We start from the raw sequence: 26,161 nt of genomic DNA on the forward strand, positions 1-26,161 counted from the left end.
GGCGGGGCCTCCGCGCGCCGCACGCGCTGATTGGCGGAGGAGGGCGAGAAGGGGAGGGGGGGGGGGGGGAAGAGGGAGAGGAGCGCGCTTGGCGCCGCGCGCGCGTGCGGGGGGTCACGTGGCTTGGGCGGGAGGGAGGGGGGGTGGTGAGGGTGGTGAGGCGGCGGCGCATGCGCACACGGGGCCGCCGTCAGCTGAGCCGGGCCGCGGCCGCTGCAGGGAGCGGGGCGCCGCAGGTGAGGATCGCGCCCCCCCCTCCCCTTTCCACCTCCTTCACTCCCCCCTCTCACCACCTACCCACGCTAATCCGCTCCCCTCGCCTCCGTTGTATGCGTGGGGGTCTCCTGTCAGGGCCCCCAACGGCCGCCAACGGTCGCCAACGGCCGCCGGTGCCCGCCGCCGCCGCCATGATGGCCCGGCCCGGCCCGGCCCGGCCCGGTGTGTGGGGTCTGTGGGGCTCCAGCACTGGGGGGGCTCCCCCGCTGTGCCCTGAGGGTGTTGTGGCACCCCCGTGCTGCTGGCAGGGCCTGCCGGTGGTGGTTCGCTTGATAACGCCGCTGGTGAGGCCGGGGTGGTTTGTGTTCCTGGAGTTAGGGGTGGAAGCTGAGCCCTCGTGAGGTGATCTGCCCGTAAAATTCGTTTAAAAGTAAGGTAAGGGTGAAGGGGCTTCGTTCCGGGTGCTCTCATCGCTAGCCGTGACCCTCAGGTACGTGACATGTACGTATCAGGATCTATCCGTCCAAAGCGATTTCTTCTACATTTTACTCGCTTCTCCTATGACAAATTACAGCATTCGTACTCCAGTGGGGAATAAAAACAGTTTGGTGATAATTTTATTCATTGTAATGCAATGCTTCAGCGGAGCACACCAGCCATTTGATCCCTTGCAGTGTTTAAAATGCTAATAGGACTTGGTGAAGTGGAGAGGGAAGAGAAGGAAAACCTGCCAACAGCAAGCTGAAGCTGGTTCATGGGCCTGCCCACTTGTAGCACCTCAGTGAGCATGTGCCAAGTGTAGGTTGGCATTGCCGAGTGAAAGTTTGAACAACTACAAGGCAGATTCTTAATATATTGTGTAAATTGCTGAATTTGTACTGACTTTGGCACTCCGCAGGCCTGCAGCAGATGAAGGTTTGGCTTCTGTATGCAGTACTTTTAAAGGTGTTTTATTATTTGTTCGTAATTTTGTTACGTTTTATTAAACTAAGAATATGTGTTTTGAAGTCAGTGTCTACAGGTCTTTGAATACCCCAGAAATCTTGCAGATTATTTTTACTGTGCTTTCCAGGTTATTAGGTCAGGTCTTCTTGAAAACTGTTGTATTATTGTATGGCAGAAAAGGCTAGCGTTAATTCCATGATCAGGAGACAAAGCATGGCATTAATGTCAAACAACCAGAAGCATCAGTTTGGTAGGGTGGAGAAGGAGAAACTAAGACGAGGCTGGAAAATGTCAGCTGACATCAGCTGACTCTTCAAATGGGGGTTGAAGTCTCGTGTTGCAATAGTAACACAAGATCTCAGTTTCCTGAAAATGCACCCTTCCATTTTCCCAATCAAGAGCAGTTTTCTACAGATAGTGCTGCTATTAAAGTTCATCCAGGAGCGATTAGTACTACTTCCTTAATTTTCATACCATCTTAGATTAAGTTTAACTTTTATTTTGATCTAAGTATATGTTAACTGCTTTATAACTCAATATAAACTTGCAAAGTCTGTAGGCTTCAGTGTGCTTCAGTCTTTTTTTTTCCTAGTAGAAACTTGGAGCATTTATCTTCCAGATGCACACGGGTACTAGCATGACTTGTGGTCATCTGAAACAGCTGTAGACCAGCAGATTACTGGAGGATTCCCCTGGAGATGCATTTAGATGCACCTTGGTCCTCCTTTTGTGTTTTGATATCACAGTACTGTCTCTTCGAGTTCTCATGCTTGCTTGTGCTGAAGCTATGTTCCTAATTAGACATCCCCAGCCTTTTAAAAAGAGTGAAAGCATTACAGGAGAACTTGGTAGATCTATTTGGTTACTTTGGTGTTGACCAAAAAACGTTGCATGCTGTTGCTGGCCAATAGTAGCGCCCTTATTTTATTTTATTATTATTTTTTTTAACTAAAGTGCATGGAAATATATTAGCACTTAGGCAGAAGTTACCACAGTGAACTAAAACAGATTTTCTTTCCCCAATACTTGTATCATTTTTTACAAAGAAAAGTTGTTTTTTTTTTTTTTTTTTTTAGATTTGGAAATATTGAGGTATTGTTGAGCAATGGTATCCACATGATTGTTTTGAATGGAACACAATCAAGGAAAACAGGTGATTGGAACAACTGGGATATCATGCTTGTTCATTCTTACTCACTGTCCTCAGGCATGTGACTTCTTCAGCCTTCCAGCTGGATGGAGAGAAATGGGGATCTGCTCCAGCACAGGAAGCTGAATGAATCAACCCTTTCTGTCTGTACAGAGGCTAAGCTCCTTCTTCAGTAGGTGATTACCTACAGATCCATCATGCAAAAACTGCCTTAGGTTGGATCTTCTGGATGTCAGCACTGGATCTTGGCCTTGTTCTGAAAAAGGGCTTTGTGTGTGTATTGTCATCATTCTCCCCTCTGCCTTTGAAAGTGGAAGACTGAGCTTATACTAAACGCCTGGATTTGGTTGTATCTTGCAGCAATAAGTTCTACAATGTGTATCTGTAATTTTTGTTTTGGCTAGCTTATCTCATCTCTGCATGCATTTATTTCGCCTGATTCTGTCAGATTCTCCTAAGCACCTCCCACTCAGAACAACTGACCTTCTCCCACTCAGAACAACTGACCTTTTGCTGCCAGCTTTTTGGACTTCTATATGTAATTTACCTAATAGCATCATTTCTGTACTAAAATGATATTCTGAAACTGGTTAGAGATACATGGATAAATCCCGAAAGTCATAGTCTAGCAGGCTATTCCTATCACTTAACCAAATAGCAGATGAAAATCCCGCTTAGCTGCTGAATTTATTTCCTAGGTCATCACTTTGGTTACTGCACTGAGCGTTTCTGACAGAAAATTTCAGTGCTCACTCCAGAAATAGTTTGTCTGACAGTGATCTAATGCATGTGTGGTAGCTGTCGACAGCTCTTCTGTCATTGTTCGCATCATTTTGGAGAGTCCATTGTGGCTGTTCTAAGGTGTTGTAATCAAGGAGTACTAAAACTAGTATGAGAAGCTGCAGTCATGACCATGTGTCTATAGCACTGGGCTGTTTGCATTAGCATTTGCTTTTTTGTATTCCTGAGAAGGATAATGTTGAAGATAGTTGCTGCATCAATTAACAACTGAGATTTTTCCTGCTAGACCGTTAAATGAGCTGAAACTCGTGCTGAAAGCTGACCTGTTGCAGATGCAAGCTCCTAAGGGACAGTGGTGCTCCTAGAGGGTGCCTCTGTTACGTGAAATTAAATCTTTAGTGGGACAAACGTTTGGTCCTTCTCATTATTACATCATTATTTCATTTCTTACTGTAATAGAAAGTTTTAAAAGCAGCTCTTCAGAAAAACTAACATGGTGTTTTGTGGCTAAATGCAAAGAGCATTGATAAGGACTTCTTAAAAGTCAATTTTGTTACTGAATTTCTTCTAGATCCATGAAATCTTGAGGGGTTTGTTATTGTGACAAATATGTGTCACCTAGTAGATATTCAGCCAACTGCCATCATACATAGTTTACGTTGGAGGGGCTCTGGCTGTTCTGAAGAATCTGTAAATACTTCAGGTAATTGAACATAAAATCCCCAAATGTGGTTTAACTTGCTTTAAAACATAAAGGTGAAGTTTTCCATTACAGGGAAAGTCAACCTCGATTTAATTTCCTTTTTATGGGAGTCCCATGCCAGTGTGTATATTTGTGATTCCAACCAGGTGTTTCATTACACCAAAGTGCTGGAAAAGAGTGCTTCTATCTCCGAGGTGTATTAGATCTTTTTTTAAAGGCTTTCATGCAAAATCATTCTTGATTCAGCCCTTCAAGCTAGCTGGTTTGTCCAATACATCACATAATAAAATGAAGAGTCCTTAATATCCCTATGAGAAATACTTCAAGTAACAAGGCCAAATGCACCTAAAAGCTGAGTGACTGTTTTATTTTATGAAAACAAGGGTGGATACTTAAGCTTTGCTGTAAGGTTGGTGAGGTTAATGAAAATACTGCTTGTCTAGGAGAAATGACAGACTGTTGCACAAAACAGATGGCTGCAGAACTTCTCAGCCCTAGCAGTCAGAAGATGGGATCAGGATGAGAAACAATGGTCACTGTAGGACACAGAAATGAATATTGCATTGGTGTTCTCTGTTACAGCTTGGATCTCTGCTGTGTTAGATCTTTATTCTGTGTGAAAGCCTATCAAGCCAAAGAAGGGGCAGGAGGCACTACAGCCTGAAAGGAATGTCAATTTTTTCACAGTTGGAAGCTACTAAACTAATGTAATGGCTCAGAAATCAGGGGAAGCTCATCCATTTTGACCTCTAAAGCTCTTCTGGAGAAGCCTTCTGGGCTGAGAGGAAAGAACCCCTGTAGAAAAAGGTATTGTGGAACACTGGGTGGCTTTTAAGCAGTCAGGTGGTGAAGATTTGCTCACACAAAGTGGCTTCTCTGGAAACGGGAATATTTTAATTGCCAAAACTGGGATCTTTACTGATTCAAAGTACCATGTGACCGCTGCGTTTGAAGTCAGAAGGCTGGTTATCTACTGAGCTGAGCAAATCCCCAGTGGGTCAAAGCACTTATGCAGTGAATGAGTTGCAGGTCATTCCATAGCTCTAAGTGAGCATTATTTACACAAATTCCTGACCTACCAAGAGCAGAGACAACCTCAGTGTGCCTTGTGGCAAGTCGAACCATCTGAATATTTAAATGGGAGGCTGTCTGTATTGTTGAGTTTAGGAAACAAGGATACCTCTAGTTCTGGGCTTAGGGCATGAAGGTTGGTACAGTCAGTGCCTCAATACTGTGATGTTCGTTATGAAGAGCAAACTAAGGCATGTTACAGGAGGTAAATCCTGCATGATTCTCTTATGTTGCAGCTGGTAACGAAGTTGGAAGATAGTTGTTGGCACACCAGAGGGCTGTGCTGCCATTCAGAGGGGCATAAACAGCCTAGAAAAAATGGGCTGACGGGAGTCTGATGCTGTTCAACAATGGCAAATGGCAAGCCTTGCACATGGGGGAAAAAGGGACACAGATTGGTTGAGGGTTTGGAGCATCTCTCTTAAGAGGGGAGGCTGAGAACTTAGGTTTGAGAAGAGAAAGCTCGGAGAACCTGACCACAAAGTGCATAAATTCATAATGAGAGGCACAAGGGAGATGGAGCCAGACTCTTCTCAGTACCTGTTGAAAGAACAAGAAGCAGTGGGCACGAAGTGAAATTCACAGGGTTCCCTTTAAACATCAGAAAAAGCTTTTTGTTTGTTTCTTTACTGCGAGGGTGATGGAACACTGTGCAGAGAGTTTGTGGAGTCTCCATGCTTGGAGGTCACCAGAACCCAGCTGGACGATCTGCAGAGGCGCTCTCCAACCTCAGGAATTCTGTTATTTGGTGCCTGAGCAACCTGGAATCGTTTTCCTTGCTGTATTATGGTAAAATTGCAACTGTGTGGTGTGAAGGAGCGTTTGTCCTCCGTTCCCAGTGACCTGTGTCAGAGCTCTGGCCATGCTGTTCCTTCCGGGAAAATCTCCCGGACTGTAGGTGCAGAAATGCTGCTGAACTTCTGCATTTGTCTAGTAACTCCGGCACTGTACTTTTTAATACTTCCTCTTAAAAATATCATCTGTTCAAAGGGGAAGTATGAAGTGTCCAACTTCCAGCAAATCCACGTCAATGATTGCCATATTTATGGGACTCCTGCAACACATCTTTGTGCATCTGGATAGTGGGATTTGTGCCCTCTATCTATTTCTTTGGAAAACTTTATTTGCCTGGGTTTTACTGCGTCTGCCTGTTAGGCTTTCCTGGATATTGAATGTATGGGCTTGTATTCTAACTCTGTTTTCCTACCCAAGAAGTCGAAACACATTGCTCTGTTTCAGATGCAGTAAAATCCGTGACCTTACTTCAGATTTACTCCAGCAGAATGAATCCAAGCGCTGTTGACTTGCTAACATGATGTTGCTGCCTCTGAACTGCGAGTCTTGCGCTATTTAATACTGCTTTGCTTGGCGTATTTGAGCATTTGTGCCAACATGACATGTTGCTTACCCTTGAACATCCAAAGATGATCTCGCAAACTTGTGATGGTTGCAGGGAGCTCTTGGGATCACGCGGTTTCTTGGGGAGAGACCCCCCTGCTTCTCGTCCTTTTTTAAATATGCAGGACAGTGTCAGTGCCTGCTGATCTTTGGCACCACGTGCACGTGGCTGTCGCTCGGTGCGGAGCATCAGTCGGTGTAGCTGAGGCGTTGGCTATCATGCAGCTGCATCCACACTTCTGCCGACGAGGGGGAGGGCTTTTATGTTAGCAGTAAGCCCCACAAGATTATTTTGCCAGGAATCAATACCTGTGCTAAATCCTCCAGCAATTAGCATTGCGGTGCTGTCAGCGCCTCCCTGGGCACTCTGTCGTTAAACACTCGTGCTGGTAAGCTGGTGGGGAGCCGAGCGCATCGGCACGGATCTGTTACACCGGAGGCAGAAAGCAGGCATCTCTCTCTCCCTTTCTCCAGGATTTTTATGCATCCCTTGGAGCCCGCTGCTGAATTATTTGGGCTCAGTCCTGGGCGCCATGGAGGGCGCAGATGGGAGCTCGGCCGGGCTTTAGGTAGCCGCGTTTGCTACTGCGGCATTCCTCAGCGCTGGTGGGAGAGAGACTGATGACTCATCAAGTCAGGTGGCTGTGCCTCTGCTGTGTGTCAGAAATTTCGTTCCCCTCTGCAGCAGGCTTTCTCATCCCTGTGTACAGGGGCACCAGAAGGACAATTTTTTTCCCAAGTGGTGATGCTTAGCTGCTGAATTCTTGCGCCGCTTCGTTCGCGGGGGTCTGCGTTCCTCTGTATTTCTGCAAAATAAGGTAAGACTGTGGTTACCTGAAATACTCACGGATTTTCTTCCTTGCTGTAAGGAGGCTCCTTCTAAAAATCTCACCGGAGTCTTAATTTTGAGGAGATCTTTGTGGGTAGGCAGGTCGTTGTGCAAACTGATCAAATGTTTGAGGCAGAACCAAGGAATGGTAACAGAAAACAGCACCGAGAGCAGCATACTTTCATTGTGGGGGGTTACCCCGCAATGTAATATCACTGTGCTGGGGAAAAATCAAGATAGAAAATCGTGTTTGCTGGCTATTTCTTCTTTAACGGCGACTAAAGTGTTACTTTAAAGCACCCTTCAGTCTGAGATGTTACTGCAGCATGTAATATTTTGATTTGTGGCACTGTGATGCAGAATACGACCATGTTAGAGCTTAAAGCTTGTTTCAAATTAATAGTTGAACAGTTTGAGAGAAGGAAGGTTACTAATTTATAAGTTGTGGAAGATACAAGATGCATTTTTGTTACGATATGGGGGTTAAAATTAAAATTAATACCTCGTGTAGGTGTGCTAGTAGAGTTTGCTGGAGTGAGCTGCATATCCTGTGCTGGCGAGAGGCCTCTGGAAGGCTGTAAGAATCAGCAGGTTTCCAAAATGGCTAGCTGCTGTGGCTTCGGGGGTCAGTATGTGCTGTCTGCCCACACATGAAGCGATGCTCAGCAAATTCTGGCACGCTTGAGGGAAGTCGTGTTATCAAGGCAGACATGTAACAGCGCAGGCAGATAACATTTCTGCCCTCTGAGACATTTCCATCCAAAATAAACATCTAAGGCTGATATGCAACGATGAGAAAGCAGTGCAGAGACAAATAACATTTTTTTCTTAATCTGCACTCAAGGCTAAAAGATGTGTAGCCCCTTAAAGAAGGGGTCAGCAAAGGTGAGGAAGAATTCACTGCTTCTTTTATGCTTGGAGCAGGAGTTGGCTCGCACTTTAAATGGGGAAGGCTGTAGGAAGAGCAGCCACAGGAACAAGAGAGGCCAATGTTGGGTGTGAGGATGTTGCCTTTTGACTGTGGAATGACAGTTTTGAGGTGGTTCTTTGCCTCCCTGAAAAATAAACGCTTGCTTCAAGCAGCAGCTTCAGGTTTTGACTTGGATACGAAAAGTTAATTTAAATTGAAGCTGGCCAGTATTCTTCCCACCTTTGCTTACCTTGGTCATTTGAGTCTTTGCTAGGGGACCACGTACTGTCCAGTTGCCAAAGGGTGCCACTGATTCACTTAGGAAAAGATGGTTTAACCCTTTCTTTGTTGTGCTCCTCTAGAAGGTTTGGTAGTTGTTTCGTGCGGTTTGTTGAAGTGAGCATTTTGGGTGGGTTTTATAAGACCGGCTGCATTTTTTTTTTCAGTACAAACAGTAATTGTGCTCGAGTTTTGCAATATTTTAATTGTCAGAAGCAAAGAAAAAGAGGAAACGATCGTGTTGGTCCAATTAGAACCAGCTCTTACCAGTTGCTCAGGGACTGCAGACTGCTTTGTGAGGCCCTCCCTCTGCCACTTGTCAGAGGGGAATTCTGAAAAATAAGCAGTGAAATTCAAGTCATCTTCAGGGCCCGAACAATAGGCAGCTTAAAGGCTACATTGCCATTTTAGAGAGTAGGGGGATCTCACAGATGCCTCACTTAGAGAAGCTTTGAGCTCTGAGTTACCAGCTCCACTCCAGGCTGGTAGCGACTGAGTCACGATCAACTGTTGGGGTGGCTGCTGGGAGAGGAACCCCTGGTAGCCGTGTTACACAACCCACTCCAGTGAGAAACGCAGCCTGGAAGAAGCTGCTCATCGGGACAGATAGGCAGAGGATCTGTAACGTAGTGTTAAAGAGATGGAAAATAATCATAAGATTTAAGGATGGCAAATACCAGCTACCGCAGGGTCAGGTCGAGCTTCTCGGGGGGGGCTGTGAGTGTGCACAGATGCAGCACGAGGCTCGCAGCGCTGGGTAGGCCCTGGTGATGAGCAGAGCACGTCGTGTGCTGGGGCTACCACGCTGCAGCTTCCACCAGCACTGTAAAAGTGTCAGTAAGGTAGAAGTGGGCAGACATTTGCCTTGCTGTGCTTGAACACCGCTCCGTTTCCAAGGTAACACAAAGCATGATAAGGGCTGACAAAGCAAAACCCTGAACTGCTCTTATCGGCGCCAGAAGCAGGACAGCCCAACCGCCAATTACAGGACAGGCAGGGATCCGTGAGGTCTGCTTCTAACGAGCTTTTCCTTGTTTCACTTCTCTAGGCAGCAAATGGCAAGGCTATTGTTTCACTGTTGTGTGGTGGGTTTTTTTGGCCATTATTCAGCACAGTTCTTCTCTAACGCTCCACAGGTTTCACCAAGAGCAAAGGCTGCCTCAAACCTTTTGCTGACTGTTGAGGGATGTGGAGCAGACTTTCACGTTTGAGTGCTGGTGCTTGTCATTTTATTTATTTATTTATTTTTTGCTCTGAACACTCTGATTCAGCAATCTGAGATAGCAAAATTCGAATTCCCACATCTAATATTTGAAGTCTTCTTTTTTAAAGAACCGTGGTGGTAAAGCAGCCCCAGAACATTCTGCATACAGCATCAGAATCATGGACTCAGAATCGTGGAAAACTCTGGGTTTTGAAGGAGGCTAGATGAGACGTGGATGGCAGAAGAGGTTCTCCACTGTTTAAACATCTTGTTCTTTGGCTTGAGAGAAGACCAGCAGTTTTAGGGTATTTTTGGAGTGTGTCTCTTCTGTGCAGCATATTGGGGAGTGATGTTTCACTGTGTGTGTCTGCAATAGTGGAAACCAGTTCTTGTTTGCTTAAACGAGTTACTTTTTAACATTCTGTTGCTTTAAAACCAGAGTGGGTAAGGTGCTTCGGGCTGTATGAGTTCAGAATTATTCAGTGTTTTTTCTAAATGGAAACAAAATGTGCAGAGGGAAGGGAGAGAAGGAACTTCCTGCATATGCTTGTGTTCTGAAATTACTTTTTTCTCTTTTTCCTTCTGTACAGTTAAATAGACAAAATGGACTTCTCCAAGCTACCCAAAATCCGTGATGAGGACAGAGAGGCATTTGTTGGCTACGTCCATGGAGTCTCAGGACCTGGTAGGTATTTCATAAGCAAAATCATAGCTTCTGTTTCATCTAGTTTATTATTAATCGAGAAATATTATTACTTGTTAACTTGGAAGAAGTATCATAAAGTTCTGGGTGGGATTTTTTTTTTTCCTTTTTAAGAAGGATCGCTGCCTTTTACTCTGATAAAAGATTAAGAAATATACTAGCAAGGTTTTAAGGCTAATTAGTTTTTTTTGAAAGATATAATGACCAGTAAGCAGGCTGAGGAATAATATTTCAAAAAAATAGTTAGCAAGCATTCTTGTTGAGATAAAGCCACTTGTTCAGGAAACTGCATGAAGCTTCTCTATAAACGTATGTGATGCTTAGTCTGTTCTCACTGATCATAGAATCATAAAGTCTGGCAAAGCCCTCCAAGATCATCTGGTCCAACCACCCCCCTACCACCAATGTCACCCACTAAACCATGTCCCTAAGCACCACCTCCAACCTTTCCTTGAACACCCCCAGGGACGGTGACTCCACCACCTCCCTGGGCAACCCGTCCCAGTGCCTGACTGCTCTTTCTGAGATGAAATGTCTCCAAATTTCGAACCCAAACCTCTCCTGGCACAACTTGAGGCCATTCCCTCTGGTCCTATCACTAGTTACCTGTGAGAAGCAGCCAACCCCAGCTCCCCACAGCTTCCTTTCAGGTAGTTACAGAGAGCAATAAGGTCTCCCCTGAGCCTCCTTTTCTCCATACTAAACAACCCTAGATCCCTCAACTGCTCCTTATAGGACTTGTGCTCCAGACCCAATCCCATTTGACCCTTTGCACTCTGTAACACTCAATTCTCTGCCATTGTCAGGCTGCCCTGTGTTACCACACAGAGTGTGTGCTGCAGGTGTCAGGGAGGGTGGCAGTACGTGGTGGTATTACAGCTGGGAGAAGGATGACTGCTCCTCCTGTTTTATCACCTTAAATGGTTTATTTGGGTTCTGCTATTAACAGCTTTTGAATTACATGCAAACTGTACTGGCTTTTCCTCTCCCTCAAGAGATGAAGGAAAGCATAGTAATGTGAGCACAGAAGAAGAGCATGTATTTTTGGTAGTGAAGCTGCTTTGAGAAACTTCCACGGCTTGTATGTACCTAAAGAAAAATGCCTGTTCCTTAACTGCAAATGGGATACGATATAAGACATGATAAATTTTGTCCTAAAACCCTCTGTAGTAAAAGCAACACCCTGTGTAGTAGTCCATGTACAACCTGCTAAAATCTAAGTCAACATGGTAGAAAGCTGCAGGCCCAAACTTTGTTGTAAAGTAGACTTCATCTGTAGGAGGTTAACTAAATGGCTTGAAATACACATCCTTTTTCTACAAAATAATATCAAAATAGAGTTCCCTTAAAACTTGCACAGATGTCTGCCACTTCAGACATAAAGGTATGTGTTGCTTTTAGCAAATACCCTGAAACTGATCTGTGGATGGAAGCAGTTTGTTAGTATGAAACGTTACTGAGGTAAACAGAAATTTATAAACTTGAAAATGCAAGTCCCCAACGGCATCTTGCTGTAACTACCAGGTATCAGGTGACCTTTTGACATTTTTTTGTATGTTTTAATTTAATCAGATGGGGAAGTGGCCCAGCTAACTTAAAGGGAGAAGTGACTATTAAATATGATGCCTGCAAAGTCCAGTGCACCTCCAAAACCCTTAACGTTCGCCATCTGTCGGGATACACCAGAGGATTTGTCTGCGTACTATGCTCTGATAGTATTGTCTTATGAACATAAAGGAACAGTGTAAAATGTGAAAAGAAGGCTTTTTTTTTTCTGTAGGCTTTTAAACTAAAAATATCAGGACTTGTGGCAGCCAAGTTATCCCTTTTGTTAAATCAAAACTGTGCTTCTGATTTGGGCGAATACCAGGCGTGTGCTCTCCAATTCTTACTGACTCCTGATGAGCAAATTTGCTGAACGACAGGAAAAACATTCACGTGTGTGTCTGTCTTCTGCAGTGGTCACCGCTTGCAACATGGCAGGAGCTGCCATGTATGAGCTGGTACGAGTAGGCCACAGTGAACTGGTGGGGGAAATCATCCGACTGGAAGGTGATTTGGCAACTGTCCAGGTGTATGAAGAAACGTGTATCCTTTTCGGGCCTGTTCAGTCCAGAACACGGCGATGGTTATGGTAAAGGTGATGAGCAAAGCTGGCTGGGACCAGCGCTTGGTAGTTCCAATGCCAGCAGGCAGCAGCATCTGTTCTGCCACATCTTTTGTAAATTCTGACACTTTTGAGGTAAATCTTACCTTGTTTGGCTGTGTGACAAAGAAATTCCTGTTATTTTATGTAGAAACCAAGTAATATAGATTTAAGTTCACGTGAATTCAAGTATTACAGCTCCTTGCTAACAAAGTTGTTTGACAGATGTCGACCACGATTGGCAAAACTACCAAGCAGTAGTATTTGTCATCGTTTTTTTCTTTGCTTTTGAAAATTCTGCTTGTATTGCACTTCAGAAGGAAATGCAGAGTGGGCAGGATTTCTTCTGGACAGACTATTCCGACAGATGTGATAAATTCTTCTTTTTGCTTCTGTATTGTGCTTGTGGAGTCTGTGTCCAGCCAAGGCACAGCCTGTATTCTGAAATCTAGCCTTAAAGTGGATTTCCTGTTGCAAGTGTAAAAGAGAACATAAGAGCAGTTCTTTAAACTTGAAGCCAGACTATTTTTTTCTCAGTCTTTTAAACTTAAGAGTTGGCTCTGCCTGTGTGTAAAGGCCAGGAAAAAGCCTGCGCTGACTCCCAAAGCTTTGTTTTGGAGAGTTGGGTGGTAAACTGGTTACTAGACTGTGTCTGTACCTAATAATTTGTGATTTTAGTTGGCTCATCATTGCACTATTTAGTAGCCTTCCATCAATACATTGAACAAGTCCAACGTCTAAGTATTTCTTACTCTTAGATCTCTCATGAGAGGATAATGAAGGCTTTCTGAGGTCAACTTGCATTTAACCTCTCAAGTCTTACATAGGCTTTTGGGGGTTTCTCTGGTATTCTGATAGGGCCTTTTGCATCTTTGGAGCTCATAGACTGGACAGCTCAACATTAGAGATGAGGGAAATGCTAATCTAAGACAAACGCTCTTTAAAATTAGGCGACATGCTTCTCAAATGATGATATATAACATTAACAAAAATACCATATTAAGGTTAGAAAGATGACTTAAGAGTATGATGATGTGGATGTGATGCCTTCTTCCCTGTCCTTGGTCTGGATGAACTTTTCCTCAGCCAATCTTCAGCTGGTGTCTCTGTAGGAGATCCAGTACTGCGTACTGGCAAACCCCTCTCGGTGGAACTGGGACCTGGCATTATGGGAGCTATTTTTGATGGTATCCAGAGGCCTCTGTCAGACATCAGCACTCTGACCAAAAGTATCTATATCCCTAGAGGTGTCAATGTGTCCGCTTTGAGCCGAGATGTCAAATGGGACTTCACACCTTCTAGAAATTTGCGGGTAGGTTCTGGTAAGCCTTTCGTCCTCTCATGCTCCTCTCCTCTTGGAGTATAGAGCCACAGCAGAGTGTGAAGGCTGTCACTGCTGGTAACCATGGTTACAATGAATTAAGTTCATGAAAAGGGGTGCAAGGAGGAGTTAGGGATATATGAGAGTGAGGACTAGACAAGCATCGTGAAAACTTACCCTGTGTGACTTACTGGGTGTTGTTGCTGCATATGGAAAACTTTCAAAGCTTTAATTTACTTGCAGCACTATAAAGAGCCTAGTGGAATTGCACTAAACACTAGCAGGTGCTACCTCTGCAAAAAGAATAACAACAGCACGCAGTGAAGGTAGCCTTAGAAGTGGAAAATATCATAGCTTTAGCCCTTGGCGTATGCTTTTTTTTTTAATTATTATTATTTTTTATTCCAGTCCTTCAGGTTAGCATATGCTGTCCTTTCTCTACTTAGCACATTAGGCTGAGAGGTATAGAAGGAACAAGGAGAATTCCTTGCACCAGTCAGTAATTGCTTCAGTCTAAGCCTTGAAATGCTTCTGAACACACGTAGTATTGCTAGCAATGTGATGTTGGAGCAATGAGTTATGTAAATGGGCTGCTGTGCTGTAACAAAGCACTTACAAAAGAAGTAATCACGGTACTAGACTTAATAGCTATGGTTATATGATTCTTTGTCAGCATTTTTTTTTTAAACTAGAGTTCTCACTTATGACTAATAGACTTGTTCTGATTTCAGGTCGGCAGCCACATCACGGGTGGAGATATTTATGGCATAGTGAATGAAAATTCCCTTATCAAGCACAAAATCATGCTGCCCCCACGGAACAGGGGTACAGTCACATACATTGCTCCACCGGGAAACTATGACACTTCAGTAAGTCTCCCAAACAGCGGTTACCAGGATATTCCATGTCTCTTTCATAGGGTTGATGTACCCTTCCTGTTCTGTATGAAGTTCTATATGAAGTGTGCAACTGTTTGCTTACTTCAGATGTCTGGTGCTCTTTGGTAGGATGTTGTCTTAGAGCTGGAGTTTGAAGGTGTGAAGGAGAAGTTCACTATGGTCCAGGTTTGGCCTGTACGTCAAGTCCGTCCTGTTACTGAAAAGTTACCAGCGAATCATCCTTTGCTAACTGGCCAACGGGTGCTGGATGCCCTCTTCCCGTAAGTATTACCCTTAATTTTCTAGTATGGAAGAAATCTCTTTTAGGGGAGAGGGCGGTGTTAATTTCTTAAGGGCAAACAGACGCCAAACCTTCACTTTGTATTTGAACATAAATCTAAAAAGAAAAACAAAACAATGAACAGAAGAAAAAAAATATCCACACCTAGTTGATAATATTGTTTGATAATATATCTGCCAGGAGAACCTACTAGTGGAAAAAGGTTAAAAGGAAGTTTGACAAGATAGTTCTTGTTCATTAATCCAGCAAAGAACTGACAAGTCTACATGGAATCCTACCAAATCTACAGAAAGACTATAGCTTTCAAGCTTGGATATCTCCATTTGAGCACATGAGTAGGATCTGTTTCCATGGTCTTGAGGTTGTGCATTTCTAGAATCACTACTTACGAAAACTATCACGCAGAATTGTAACTCAAAATGCCCTTTTAAATGGCTAACCTCCAAGGCACTGAATTTGGTAATTTTTGGTCCTAAAATATTGTGCTTCTTATTCTTATAATGCGCACTTAAGTGCAGTTGATACTCTTTTCTTGACGTTTGCATTCCATCAGTGCTTCCAGCTGTGAAAACAACCATGTTTCAAGCCTGAAAGCAGAGCTGTTGTACCAGCATAACTCACATAATTCAAGGGCAGTAGAAGGAAAGGGTAGTTTATTCCCTCAGTCTTCTGGTTTGGTGAAATACCTCTGTGCTTCTCACCTAGAACACTGAATGTTACTCCTGTCGTTCTGCTTTTAATTACACAGCTTTATTGGAATTATGAGATGGGAGAGAGTTGTTCTTGAGTTCCTTGCAAATCAGAGTCCCTTTTCTTTTCTCAGGTGTGTACAAGGGGGCACAACAGCGATTCCCGGGGCCTTCGGCTGTGGGAAGACTGTGATTTCCCAGTCTCTCTCAAAGTACTCCAACAGTGATGTCATCATTTATGTAGGCTGTGGAGAACGAGGAAATGAAATGTCTGAAGTGCTGAGAGATTTCCCTGAGGTTAGTACGGAGAATTCATGGAGATTAAACCATTTTGGAAAGACTTGCTATTATACTGTATTGTTACTGAGTACAATTTCTTATTGGCATAGTGGCTTGAAAAGATCTTCCTGGCTGTTAGTTCTGACTGTAGTAGCAGAAATTACTTTTGGCTCATTCAGGAATGACTTCAGTGGCCCCTCAAGAAACATCTGGGCTAGTATTTGAATGTGCTTTTTAATTTGTTTAAAATAAAGCCAACATGAATGCCTGGGTGTAATTTATAAAGATATTACTTTTTATTGGCGTTTTCTCTCACTTTTCTAGCTTTAGCACATGTAGCAAATGCAGCATTTGGGTTTAAAGGATGCAGTAGAAAATACCTAATTTAAAAAAAAAAAAAAAAAAAAAAAATGCAACAGGTTCCGTCCTGCCTGTTAGATATTTGCGGATTAGTTGTGGCACAGCCTTCTGTAAAGTAAGGGAAAGAGCAGATAGTCTGAACTGTTAGGTTGAAACTCCACTGTTAGAAATGAGGGGTAGAAATCTTGCTTGTGTCGATTGCAAGATGAGGATGCCAAGCTGGAGAGCGGCCATGAAAAAAGTAGATCCCAGGATATTTTTAAGAGTTCTGCCTGAATGTCAGGATGTGCATTCTGTTGTTCACATGCTTGTGAGACTTCATCTGAGAGATGTATGTGGGTTTATGTCCAGTTGGCAAAAATTATCTCAGATTGGTATAGGTGGGAGAAAAAACGCTCTGTTTCCTCATGGACTTAGGAGGGGAGGGTAAGATATTTGGCTCTTCTGGCCTAGTAAAGTGAGGCTGAAAGAACATAATGTACTACCTGACGCAGTGGATCTGTCATCACTCGTTTGTGGTAAGAAGTGGGTTTAATAGGGATTGCCACTGGCAGAAGGTGAAATGAGGCTGAGGTGTGTACGTTAGGGCTAAGCTGTGTGCAATCTGGATGGGGAAACTGTGTAGCATCCTGAAATCTTGTATCTGGTCGCTGCTTTTGTTAGACTGGCTGTGGTACAGCGTCCTAATACAAGGTGAGAACTACAGTTTAAATAATTAGCTGAAGTAATTGTTTTGTCTTGTTTTTCCCCTTTTAGTTAACAATGGAAGTTGATGGCAAGGTAGAAAGCATCATGAAGAGAACAGCTCTGGTTGCAAATACCTCCAACATGCCTGTGGCTGCCAGAGAGGCCTCTATCTACACTGGTGAGATTTACAGCAGGCTGGAAAAGGCTCTGTGTGTAGAGCAAGCCATCATGCTCTAATATTTTCAGTTCCTGAGATGGTTGGTACCATGAAACATGCTTAATTACAGAAATCGACCCTTTCAGGCCTTGTCTTTCTAGTGTCACAATTGAATTTGACTTGCTTGTATATAACTATGATCTCCACTCATTAATTCTTGCTTATAAGTTGAACTCACCACACCAGGTCTCATTTAGATTTGCCCCATGTATTAATTATGTAAGCTTACATTCTTCATGAATTGCTTTTTACTGACAAGTACAGCTACTCAGTGGGCAGGAATAGTGCTCTCTGAGTCGTCTGCTTTCCTTTGCAGCCTCTTAGAGTTTTTTGTTTTGTTTTTTAATATTTTTAATGAAAAGTTGTCAGATAAAACATCTTTTCTGACATTTGTGTTCCGGTAGCTTAGAAAGGAAGGAGACATTTTAGAGTAAGAAAAGGCTTTGTTCATGGTTTCAGTGAGGCAAAGAACACTGGCAATGATATTGCCCTGTCTCCTTCAAGAAACACACAGAAATATAAGATGGGCCAGAGTGGTTTGTATGCAAAAATGGGGAGAGTGAAATAAAATAAACAAAAAAAAAGGCAGCATGAACATGATCTTGTGGGAAGAAAGAGTACCTTTCAGTCTCTGTTGACATCAGAACGTGAACTTAAATTATTTATTTTGTTTGCCTCTTACATGAAAGTAGAATTCCTTTCTGAACTGTATCCTGCAGTGTGCTGTTGTCTTTGTTCTAGGAATCACCCTGTCTGAGTATTTCCGAGACATGGGCTACCATGTCAGCATGATGGCAGACTCTACTTCCCGATGGGCTGAGGCCCTCAGAGAAATTTCGGGACGACTGGCTGAAATGCCAGCTGGTGAGTAGTCCTTTCCTCAGTCCGGTCTTGTAAACGCATCCTTTAAACTCAGAGCCTTTGACTCGATTCCTGTGTGTTGATACTTGCAGACAGCGGTTACCCAGCCTACCTTGGTGCCCGTCTAGCCTCTTTCTATGAGCGAGCTGGCAGAGTGAAGTGTCTGGGAAATCCCGAAAGGGAGGGCAGCGTCAGCATTGTTGGAGCGTGAGTGTTTCTTTTATTTACACTGGCTGCAAGTCTTCCCGTATATCTTTGTAAGTCAAAGTGCCTTCAGAGAAGAAGGCCTCGTTGCTCTGTCCAGCTGCAGAGTTACAGATCTGTAAATAGATGCTTAGTCTCTGTTCACCCTTAAATAATGCTAAAATGTGCATATGGGCAGAAAGAATGAGTGTGGAGGGTAGTTCTGTGAGGTGTGGAGTCACAGTCACAGCAGTCAGAGTCAGCGGCTCCAGGAGGAGTGTCATTAGCACTGGCACTGCAAGGGATGTCAAACCAGGGAAAACGGAAGGGAAGGTTTTTACCTGTTTGGGAAGGCATGTCAAGCCCAAATGGAATTGAATTGGTTATAGTATAGATAAATATGTGATATTTACCTGAAATAATTTCAAAGGGGGATATTTTCTGTAAAATAATCTTTTCACTGTGTCTCAAGCTGCCCTATTGGCACGCCTATTGAATCTGTTCCTGTTGAGATGGGTTTGGTAATTCAAGCTGGAGTTACTCCCTGAAGCTAAAGCGACTAAAATCATACCTTGATATCACCAATCAGTTACTGAAATAACTGTAATCCATGATACACTTGGTATCACCCCTGTGTAAATGTGCTGTCACTATCACGCAACAGAAGCTTGCGATGTTATTTATGTGAAACGGTGTTAGCCTTGCTTGTTCCTGTGATCACTGACCCGAGTAGTCATATGTTTGGTACTTCAGCTTAAACCGTGACAGGGATTCTGATTATTTCTCCTTCTGTCTTCCCGCTCAGTGTCTCTCCCCCAGGTGGCGACTTCTCAGATCCTGTCACATCAGCTACGTTGGGCATTGTGCAGGTACGTCCCTCAAGCTGCAGCTCTTCTGCCCGCACTGTCAGACTCAAAATGGTTTTGCTTCAGTACCTTTGTGCCAGTGCTGATGTGAGAGCTTCAATTTGATACAGGCAACTTTGTAGGGTGCTTTGGAAAATGTTCTAACAGTGTAAGAGATGACTTTACGAGACGGTCTCTGAACTGATGTGTTTGAGAAGCCTTTGGAAGAGGGAGAAGAGGTGGCAAATCCTGCCAACAGTGACTGCTCGGGAATATCCACGTGCCTCCTGATTGCAGCCCTTCGAGCTGCACTTGAAGCACAGACACTCGTGGCTAGGATGGAAAGTAAAGCACTTTTAGTAGGTACATCAAAATCAGGAAAAAATCCTCACAGCAGTTGACTGGGAGAGGAATATCTTGCAACTGGTTGCTAATCCCTGTTTTGGGAAAAGGAGCAAAGTTAAATAGAGCTCTGCTTAACTAGGCTCCACTAGTGACATTGTTACTGCATATTCCTCCGTTAGGAGGAGTCTCAAGCTAAATTCAGCTTAAACAACTTCTTCATTTTTTGAGATACGTGTTTGAAAGTCACTGCTATAGTTAAATTAGCAGAAAGCAGGTTTTCTTTTTCTTTCTCAGGCTTCTTTGTGATTGCCTTTGCTGTGTTGTTGGCTCAGACTTGCTGGTTGTGTTGTGATTTTGTGTGTGTGTGTGTTTTCATTTTGCTTTCAGTTATTTTGTTTTGCTTTCAGTTTGAAAAACTAGGGGATCTTTCTGGTTCTGGCAGGTTTTCTGGGGCCTGGATAAGAAGCTGGCACAACGCAAACACTTTCCCTCTGTCAACTGGCTGATCAGTTACAGCAAATACACGCGCGCTCTGGATGAGTACTACGACAAGCATTTTACAGAGTTTGTCCCTCTCAGGACAAAGGCAAAAGAGATCCTACAAGAAGAGGAGGACCTTGCAGAGATTGTGCAGCTTGTGGGGAAGGTGAGTAGCCAGCTGGGAGGGAACAGGGGGTCTGTGAACTGTCCTCCATTTCCTTACTGCAAGCACGGGCTTTTGACCATATCCTAGGCCAAACTTGATGGATACTGCATCGTGGAAAAAAGGCAAACGTTCACTGGGAGATGCCAGGCTCTCCTGCATTTAACCATGCTTTTATGAAACTTTCTTGTATGTTATTTGACTTCTAATGACACATTTTTTTGGATTTGATAAATCTTGGCTTGAGGCTGCTTTTCTCACGTAAATTAGATTGCAGGGCATCTAATGGTGGAGTTAAGAAACTTTGCTCCAGTGTTGAAGTCCTGCTGAAGTGCCCTGTATTGCAAACTGCAATAGCACTCTGTTGGAAGTAGACCTTGTAAGAGAGATGATGCAGACGGACCTTTATTTTTAGTAGCCTGGAAAGTTACAATTTCTCAGAAACCATGTTCCCAGCAGCAGAAGAGAGGTGCTGGTATTTACAAGTTGGTACGCAGAAACAGAAGTGGTCTGCTTGTTCTAAAACTGGCGGTTATCTAGTTTCTGTATGGAGACCTGTGACGTGACACATGGCTCCATTTTACAGGCATCCTTTAATTTCCTTCCTTCACTTCACTGTTTTGGATGGAGCGCTGAACTTGGACAGCAAAATTTCCCCGGAGAGCTCTCAAAAGGGACCAAGTGAAAACTGTTTTAGCTTAGCACTGTACATATGATAATTGAAAGGCGCCCAGCACATATTTGAGAGTAATTTAATTCCATGGTACATAGGCAAGCTGTGCTGATTTACAGGGTACAGCTAATGCTTGGTAACACGTTGCAACTACTGTTGTTTGAAGAAAGTTTGGTCCTGATGCTAGCCCTGTTCACCGATGTTCTAGCCCAGCTAAGAGGAGGCCTTTCACCAGATCTTGCCTAGCAGAGCTCTCTTCTTTAGATATGCCTTGGAAGGAAAGGAAATACCATCTTAGGGCCTTCTGCAATTTCTTTCTTACAAAAATAGGTTCTAAAAGACTACTTTACAGAACAGGATAGAATGGGTTTCTTGTCACGGAAGTGATACTGAGCCTGGTGGTTGTAACTGCGGGTGGTGTTCCCACTACAGAAGCACTCAGACTGGTAGGGAAGAGTGAGTGCCCTGTGGTGCCAGTAATAACTCTGCAGCAGGGTTGTGTCCGCCCTGCACAGTACAACATACTGCTGGCATCAACGTCTTTATTTTTCTTGACTGCCACAAAGGGAAAGCCCACGGTTAGCTGTGGAGGCTCCTATCAAATCCTTATATTATTTATTGATCTAAAATGCTGAGATCTTGCTGTTCTTCCATGGATATCAGAATTTTAGGGAAGGGCGAATGGTTTTACTTCTTTATGTAGGAAGGTAATGTTTCAATGTATCTCTTAACTAAGAGGATAGATTTAGATTAGATATCAGGAAGAATTCTTCCCTGTGAGGGTGGTGAGGCACTAGAACAGGTTGCCCAGAGAAGTTGTGGGTGTCCCATCCCTGTAGGTGTCCAGGATCAGGTTGGATTTGGCCTGGTCTAGTGGAAGTCTGTGCTCATTGCAGGTGGTTAAAACTAGATGGTCTTTAAGGTCCTTTCCAGCCCAAACTATTCTGTGATTTCAGTGGAGCTGAGTACCAAACTAACGGTGGGCCTTTCTTTCTAGGCTTCTTTGGCAGAAACAGACAAGATTACCTTGGAGGTTGCCAAGCTGATAAAAGATGACTTCTTGCAACAGAATGGTTATACGCCTTATGACAGGTGAGGTCTGAATCTGTAGCTCTCTTGTTAATCACTAGAAACTTAGATATGTTCTATGACGGTGTGTGCCTTTGGGTTATGTTGCTAAGGCAAGGAATGCTTGTATGGGACAGAGGTGCACAGGAAGTACCTTGATGTATAGAAATAATAATGAGGAACCTTCTGTGGCAGTCACTTATCCATTAAAAAAGAAACTTTCTGTGTGTTGAGCCTCTGGATTGTTCTTATCATAAAAATACTCCCGTTCCTGTGAGCAAAGAAACTTGTGGAACTGTCAGGTTCTCCCAGGCTGCTTGCAGAAGGCCTAATCCCATAACGGACCAAACAGGAAGAAGGACTGAATGTGAGAGTTGTACAGTGATGGTTACTGATCTCCTGTTTTGTTCAGTGTTTGGGTGTTCAGGAAACCTCACTTCAGGGTGATTGCCTTTGCCTCTAATAGGTCCCACATTTTTGATTAGGTGAATCGTAGGCTCACTATCTCCTTTGACAGCATGTATCAGAAACCTGTGGAATAGAGCAGGCTGTTATCTCAGGTGAGAATTCAGCATTGTTGTGAAGGCAGAAGCAAAGGCTGGTCCTGTTCCAAGATGCCTGACGAATCTTCTTCTGTTCCATCAGGTTCTGCCCTTTCTATAAAACCGTGGGAATGCTCTCCAATATGATTGCATTTTATGACATGGCACGCCGTGCTGTAGAAACCACAGCCCAGAGTGACAACAAGATCACGTGGTCCATCATCCGAGAGAACATGAGCGAAATCCTCTACAGACTTACCTCCATGAAATTCAAGGTATGTTTGTTTGTAGGTCTACACATTGGATTATCCTCTGAGTAACTTCGGTATCCATCTTTTTAAAGTGCAGCTTTCCTACTCCTCTCTTAAAACACACGCAGAGCTTGCTGGTCATAACATTTACTGCTAGGACAGTAACCTGTGGCACTGTCTGATGTCGAAGTAGCTAAGTAATATTCTCTAAAAAATGCGATGCTTATTTTAAAACTCTTATAAACCAGTATCACAAATCTTTCAAGACTTAATGCCATGAGATAAAATTATGTTTAAAGTTGAGCATTCTTGTGTGCCAGTGTTCTATTCCTGCAGGGTACCGGCTTGTTTCTGCAACAAGCAGATCCCTGGTATATATTCTGAAACCATCAAGAACAAAACAAGATACACTTGGGCGTGGGAGCTTGCTTGAGAGCTGGTTATGTGGAAATAGGGGAAGTAATACTTTCATTTACAAACCCTGGCCACTAGAAGACATCTGGCATGCAGCGTAGCAGTGGATAGGCATGGCTGAAAAATAGAATCTGTAGAATTAAAACGTTGTGTGGAGGTGGCCCTCTAACACAGTAATAGTTATGAAAGAAAAAAATGTGTTTCCTGAGCAACAGCCTAAAAGGCATATGAACTTAAATGTCCTGCTGTCTGTGCACTTTGGAGTGATAGGTAATGCAATCGTACTTGTAAACACAGAGCACTCACCAAGAGCTGCACTGACCTAGAGGAACGTAATGCTGAGAGGGGAATGGTGAAGGCATTTAACAGATTTCATAGCTTTTGACTGCTGTTGCTTCTTTCAGGGAAGGCCTTGGAGCCTCAGAACAAGGCTGATTGTTACAGTATTTGCCCTTGCCTTGCCTGAAAGGTATTCTGAGGAAAATGCAGCTGTTCAAAAATGTCCTTGAGCTTGTTAGGATTTCACAAGGCTATTTAAATTAACCGATCAACATCTGAGTGATGGCAAAGTAACTCTTGCATTTACAGGGAATGCACCCCCAAAAATACAGCAGAGCATTTCTCTGAGTCACAAGAACCTTACTCCATTTGCTCTTGGGACAGGAGCTGGTAGGAGCTGCAGATCCAGGAGCTGCAGCTCTTGGATCACACAGGACTAAAAAAGACGCTAAGCATTATTGGATCCTCTCCAAATCAGTTGCTTTTCAGTAGGTAAAGTAAGCACTGCTCATGCAAATAATTCTCTGTTCAGCATCCACTCTGCCTGCTCGCTGAATGTGGGAAGTGGATGAGATTTAAATCCTGGGGCTGTTGCTGAGACAAAGGACAGACAGAAAGCAGACACGGAGCTATAACTGCCTGCTCTGTAGTTAGCAGGTGTTAATGCTGAGGTCAGGAAACGATAGCACTGGCAAAGCAGGGTTGTCTCGAGTACTGGAGGCTTTTCGAGACTGATCTGTTCATCCGCCGTGGTGTTTTCCAGGACCCTGTCAAAGATGGTGAAGCAAAAATCAAGGCAGACTACGCTCAGCTGTTTGAGGATATGCAGAATGCGTTCCGCAGTCTGGAAGACTAGACTCGGCCTCTGTGACCACTCCGTTTTGTCCTCCGAATTCCTCATCTCAACTCCTCTGCTTCCCTACCTTACAAGAATGATGCAACAGTACTTGAGTTGATAAATAGCCCCGTTTCCCTGTTCATCCTCAGTGTCTTTACAAAACATTCCTCTCAGTTTGTGTTCGGCATTGCTTTGTGTGTCTGAAATGGTGAGTGACGTGCGAATGGGCCCGGCTGAGTGAAGAAATGCTGTTGTACACTTCTAGGGCAGGCAAAACGTCCCCTTGCCCTCTCCCAGCTCTCTTGGTAAGCCGTCTCTCGCCTTGGGACCCAACCAAGTGAGCTGCACTGGCAGAGGAGGTGTAATCTTAATGCAGTCGTGTGGTACGGTCTGAGCTGGCAGTGGTAAGGGCATTTAGGTCTAGCACTTTGCTAAGTGACTATCATGAAACTCCCTATTCTGAAGCAGAATTTTTGTCCATACTGTGATGACCAAAGTTCTTCACTACCCTGGCCTTTCTGCAACCTCCAACCAAGCCTGTCGGTATCGAATTGTGGTAGTTGTGGCTCTCTCCAAGAAAGGACCGACTAGAAGATGAGCATGTACAAGTAGCCAGTATGCTTTTGTACACTGGAGAAACAGAGTTTTATTTTCCTACCTAATACAGATGGGACTGTTGGACTGAGCATCAGCTAAAGTCAAAGCCATAGCTGCTCGGTTTCCAGCAGACTTTCGCCTTCTCGCATCCCACTCACCCCATAAAAACTCACAACACTCAGCTGCTTTAGTTTGTGAAGCGTGGCACTGCTGCTTCGTCCTACAGGCCGTAACAGGCTGTGGCAATTCCGTGCGTGGACCAGGAACGCAGTCCTTCCTAGGTGGTGCTCTCTACCAACACTGGCCTCCAGTGCAGTGTCCGGGTCGCTTTTAGGCAAAGCAAAGCACGTGCTTAACCTTCCCGCCCCACCTCTGCCTCCTTGGCCTGTTTGGCAGTGGCACAGGTCCTCGGTTCATGCGTAAAAATATGCCATGATGTAAAGCTGCTGGGGCTAGGGGGTGAGGAGGAGGAAGGGCAACAGTACAGAGCGGATTTACTTCTGCCTTCTTGATTATGATGCAAGAGAAACTGGTGACTTCTGCACCATGCTCTGGAAGCACAGTCAGTCAAGCAGCCGAAACTGCTGTGTCTCGGGCTCGCTTATTGGCAAAACTAGATTTGAGGTGAGGAGTGAGCATAGCGCAGCCTTGCTGACAAATTTCAAGTGCCAGCACTCCGAGCGTTGCTGCAGAGAGAGCAAAAGATGCTGTCATCCTCTCCAGTCTTTGGGCTCTCACTTGGGTCAGACAACATCTAACGCTTCTTTGTCATGCAGCACCGCACCCGGCTGGCAGCTGCTGACTTGGTATGGTCACCAAACATAACTTGTGGCTGACACTGGCAGTGGCCTGGTTGTTTAAGCATTCATTCCGCACTGAAGTGTTCTTCCACCAGCTGCCAGCTTTGAATAGTAGTGGTGCAAAGGGATCTTGGCGCTAAGGACCAAACGCTGCCACTCCCATGATGGTATCAGCTCGCTGTTTGCCATGGAAAGCCCAGCCAAAACCTAAATGGATTTCCTATTTTTGGTTCTCCCAAAAGAAACTACTACTACAGCTGATACTCTGGTAGTGAATGGTTAGGTTTACAGTTCACGAAACTTTCAGTGAATGCTGCTTATTTTAACGATGAGCATGTGTGAATGAATAGTCACCACTCAAGCTCTTGCTGGATTCCTCGTTGTTCATACCCTTCAGCACTGTACTATGTAGCATTTCATGCTAGAAAACAGATGTTCTTATCTCTTTAAATAGAGGATGTTATAAACTTTACAGAAGATGTCTAAGATAATGCAGTTCTAATATTTATTGTGCTGTACCTGGCCCTGACGTGTGACCAGTTCAAACAGTTTCATATATATTTTTGTCTTTTTTTTTTTTGTTTTGTGTCTCAGTTTTCAGTGTTGAGATTCTGATGTTCACTGTGTACTGCAAGTCTTCCCTCCACAGAGGTGGGAGGAACAAAAAGATGGGCAGAACCCAGCCACCTACTTTATCTTGTATATTTCATAATGTATGTTGCTGGAAATTGTGTAAAAAAAAAAAAGATTAAAAAATTGTTGAAGTCAATGAGAATAAAATGGATTTAATGTAGT

General features: G+C 43.9%; 1 protein-coding gene across 3 annotated transcripts; it reads left to right on the top strand.

Annotated features, from left to right (window-relative positions):
* The first annotated feature begins 175 nt into the window (after positions 1-175).
* On the top strand, positions 176-26,159 carry ATP6V1A (ATPase H+ transporting V1 subunit A). 3 transcript variants are annotated; one of them, XM_082768139.1, is made up of 15 exons: positions 176-236; positions 10,037-10,131; positions 12,109-12,237; positions 13,393-13,607; positions 14,348-14,485; positions 14,624-14,775; positions 15,619-15,781; positions 16,880-16,988; positions 17,769-17,891; positions 17,981-18,095; positions 18,877-18,940; positions 19,704-19,907; positions 21,575-21,669; positions 22,291-22,462; positions 23,895-26,159. In XM_082768139.1, exons 2-15 carry the CDS (start codon positions 10,050-10,052, stop codon positions 23,985-23,987), a joined length of 1,854 nt encoding a protein of 617 aa, XP_082624265.1. In that variant the 5' UTR covers positions 176-236; positions 10,037-10,049; the 3' UTR covers positions 23,988-26,159. The 3 variants fall into 3 exon arrangements, with proteins under 3 accessions (XP_082624265.1, XP_082624267.1, XP_082624266.1); XM_082768141.1 differs by lacking the exon at positions 176-236 and adding an exon at positions 2,293-2,314; XM_082768140.1 differs by lacking the exon at positions 176-236 and adding an exon at positions 9,309-9,751.
* The last annotated feature ends 2 nt before the right edge of the window (positions 26,160-26,161 follow it).

Source organism: Aythya marila, assembly GCF_965140915.1.
Source record: "Aythya marila genome assembly, chromosome: 1".
Classification (NCBI taxonomy): Eukaryota; Metazoa; Chordata; class Aves; order Anseriformes; family Anatidae; genus Aythya; species Aythya marila.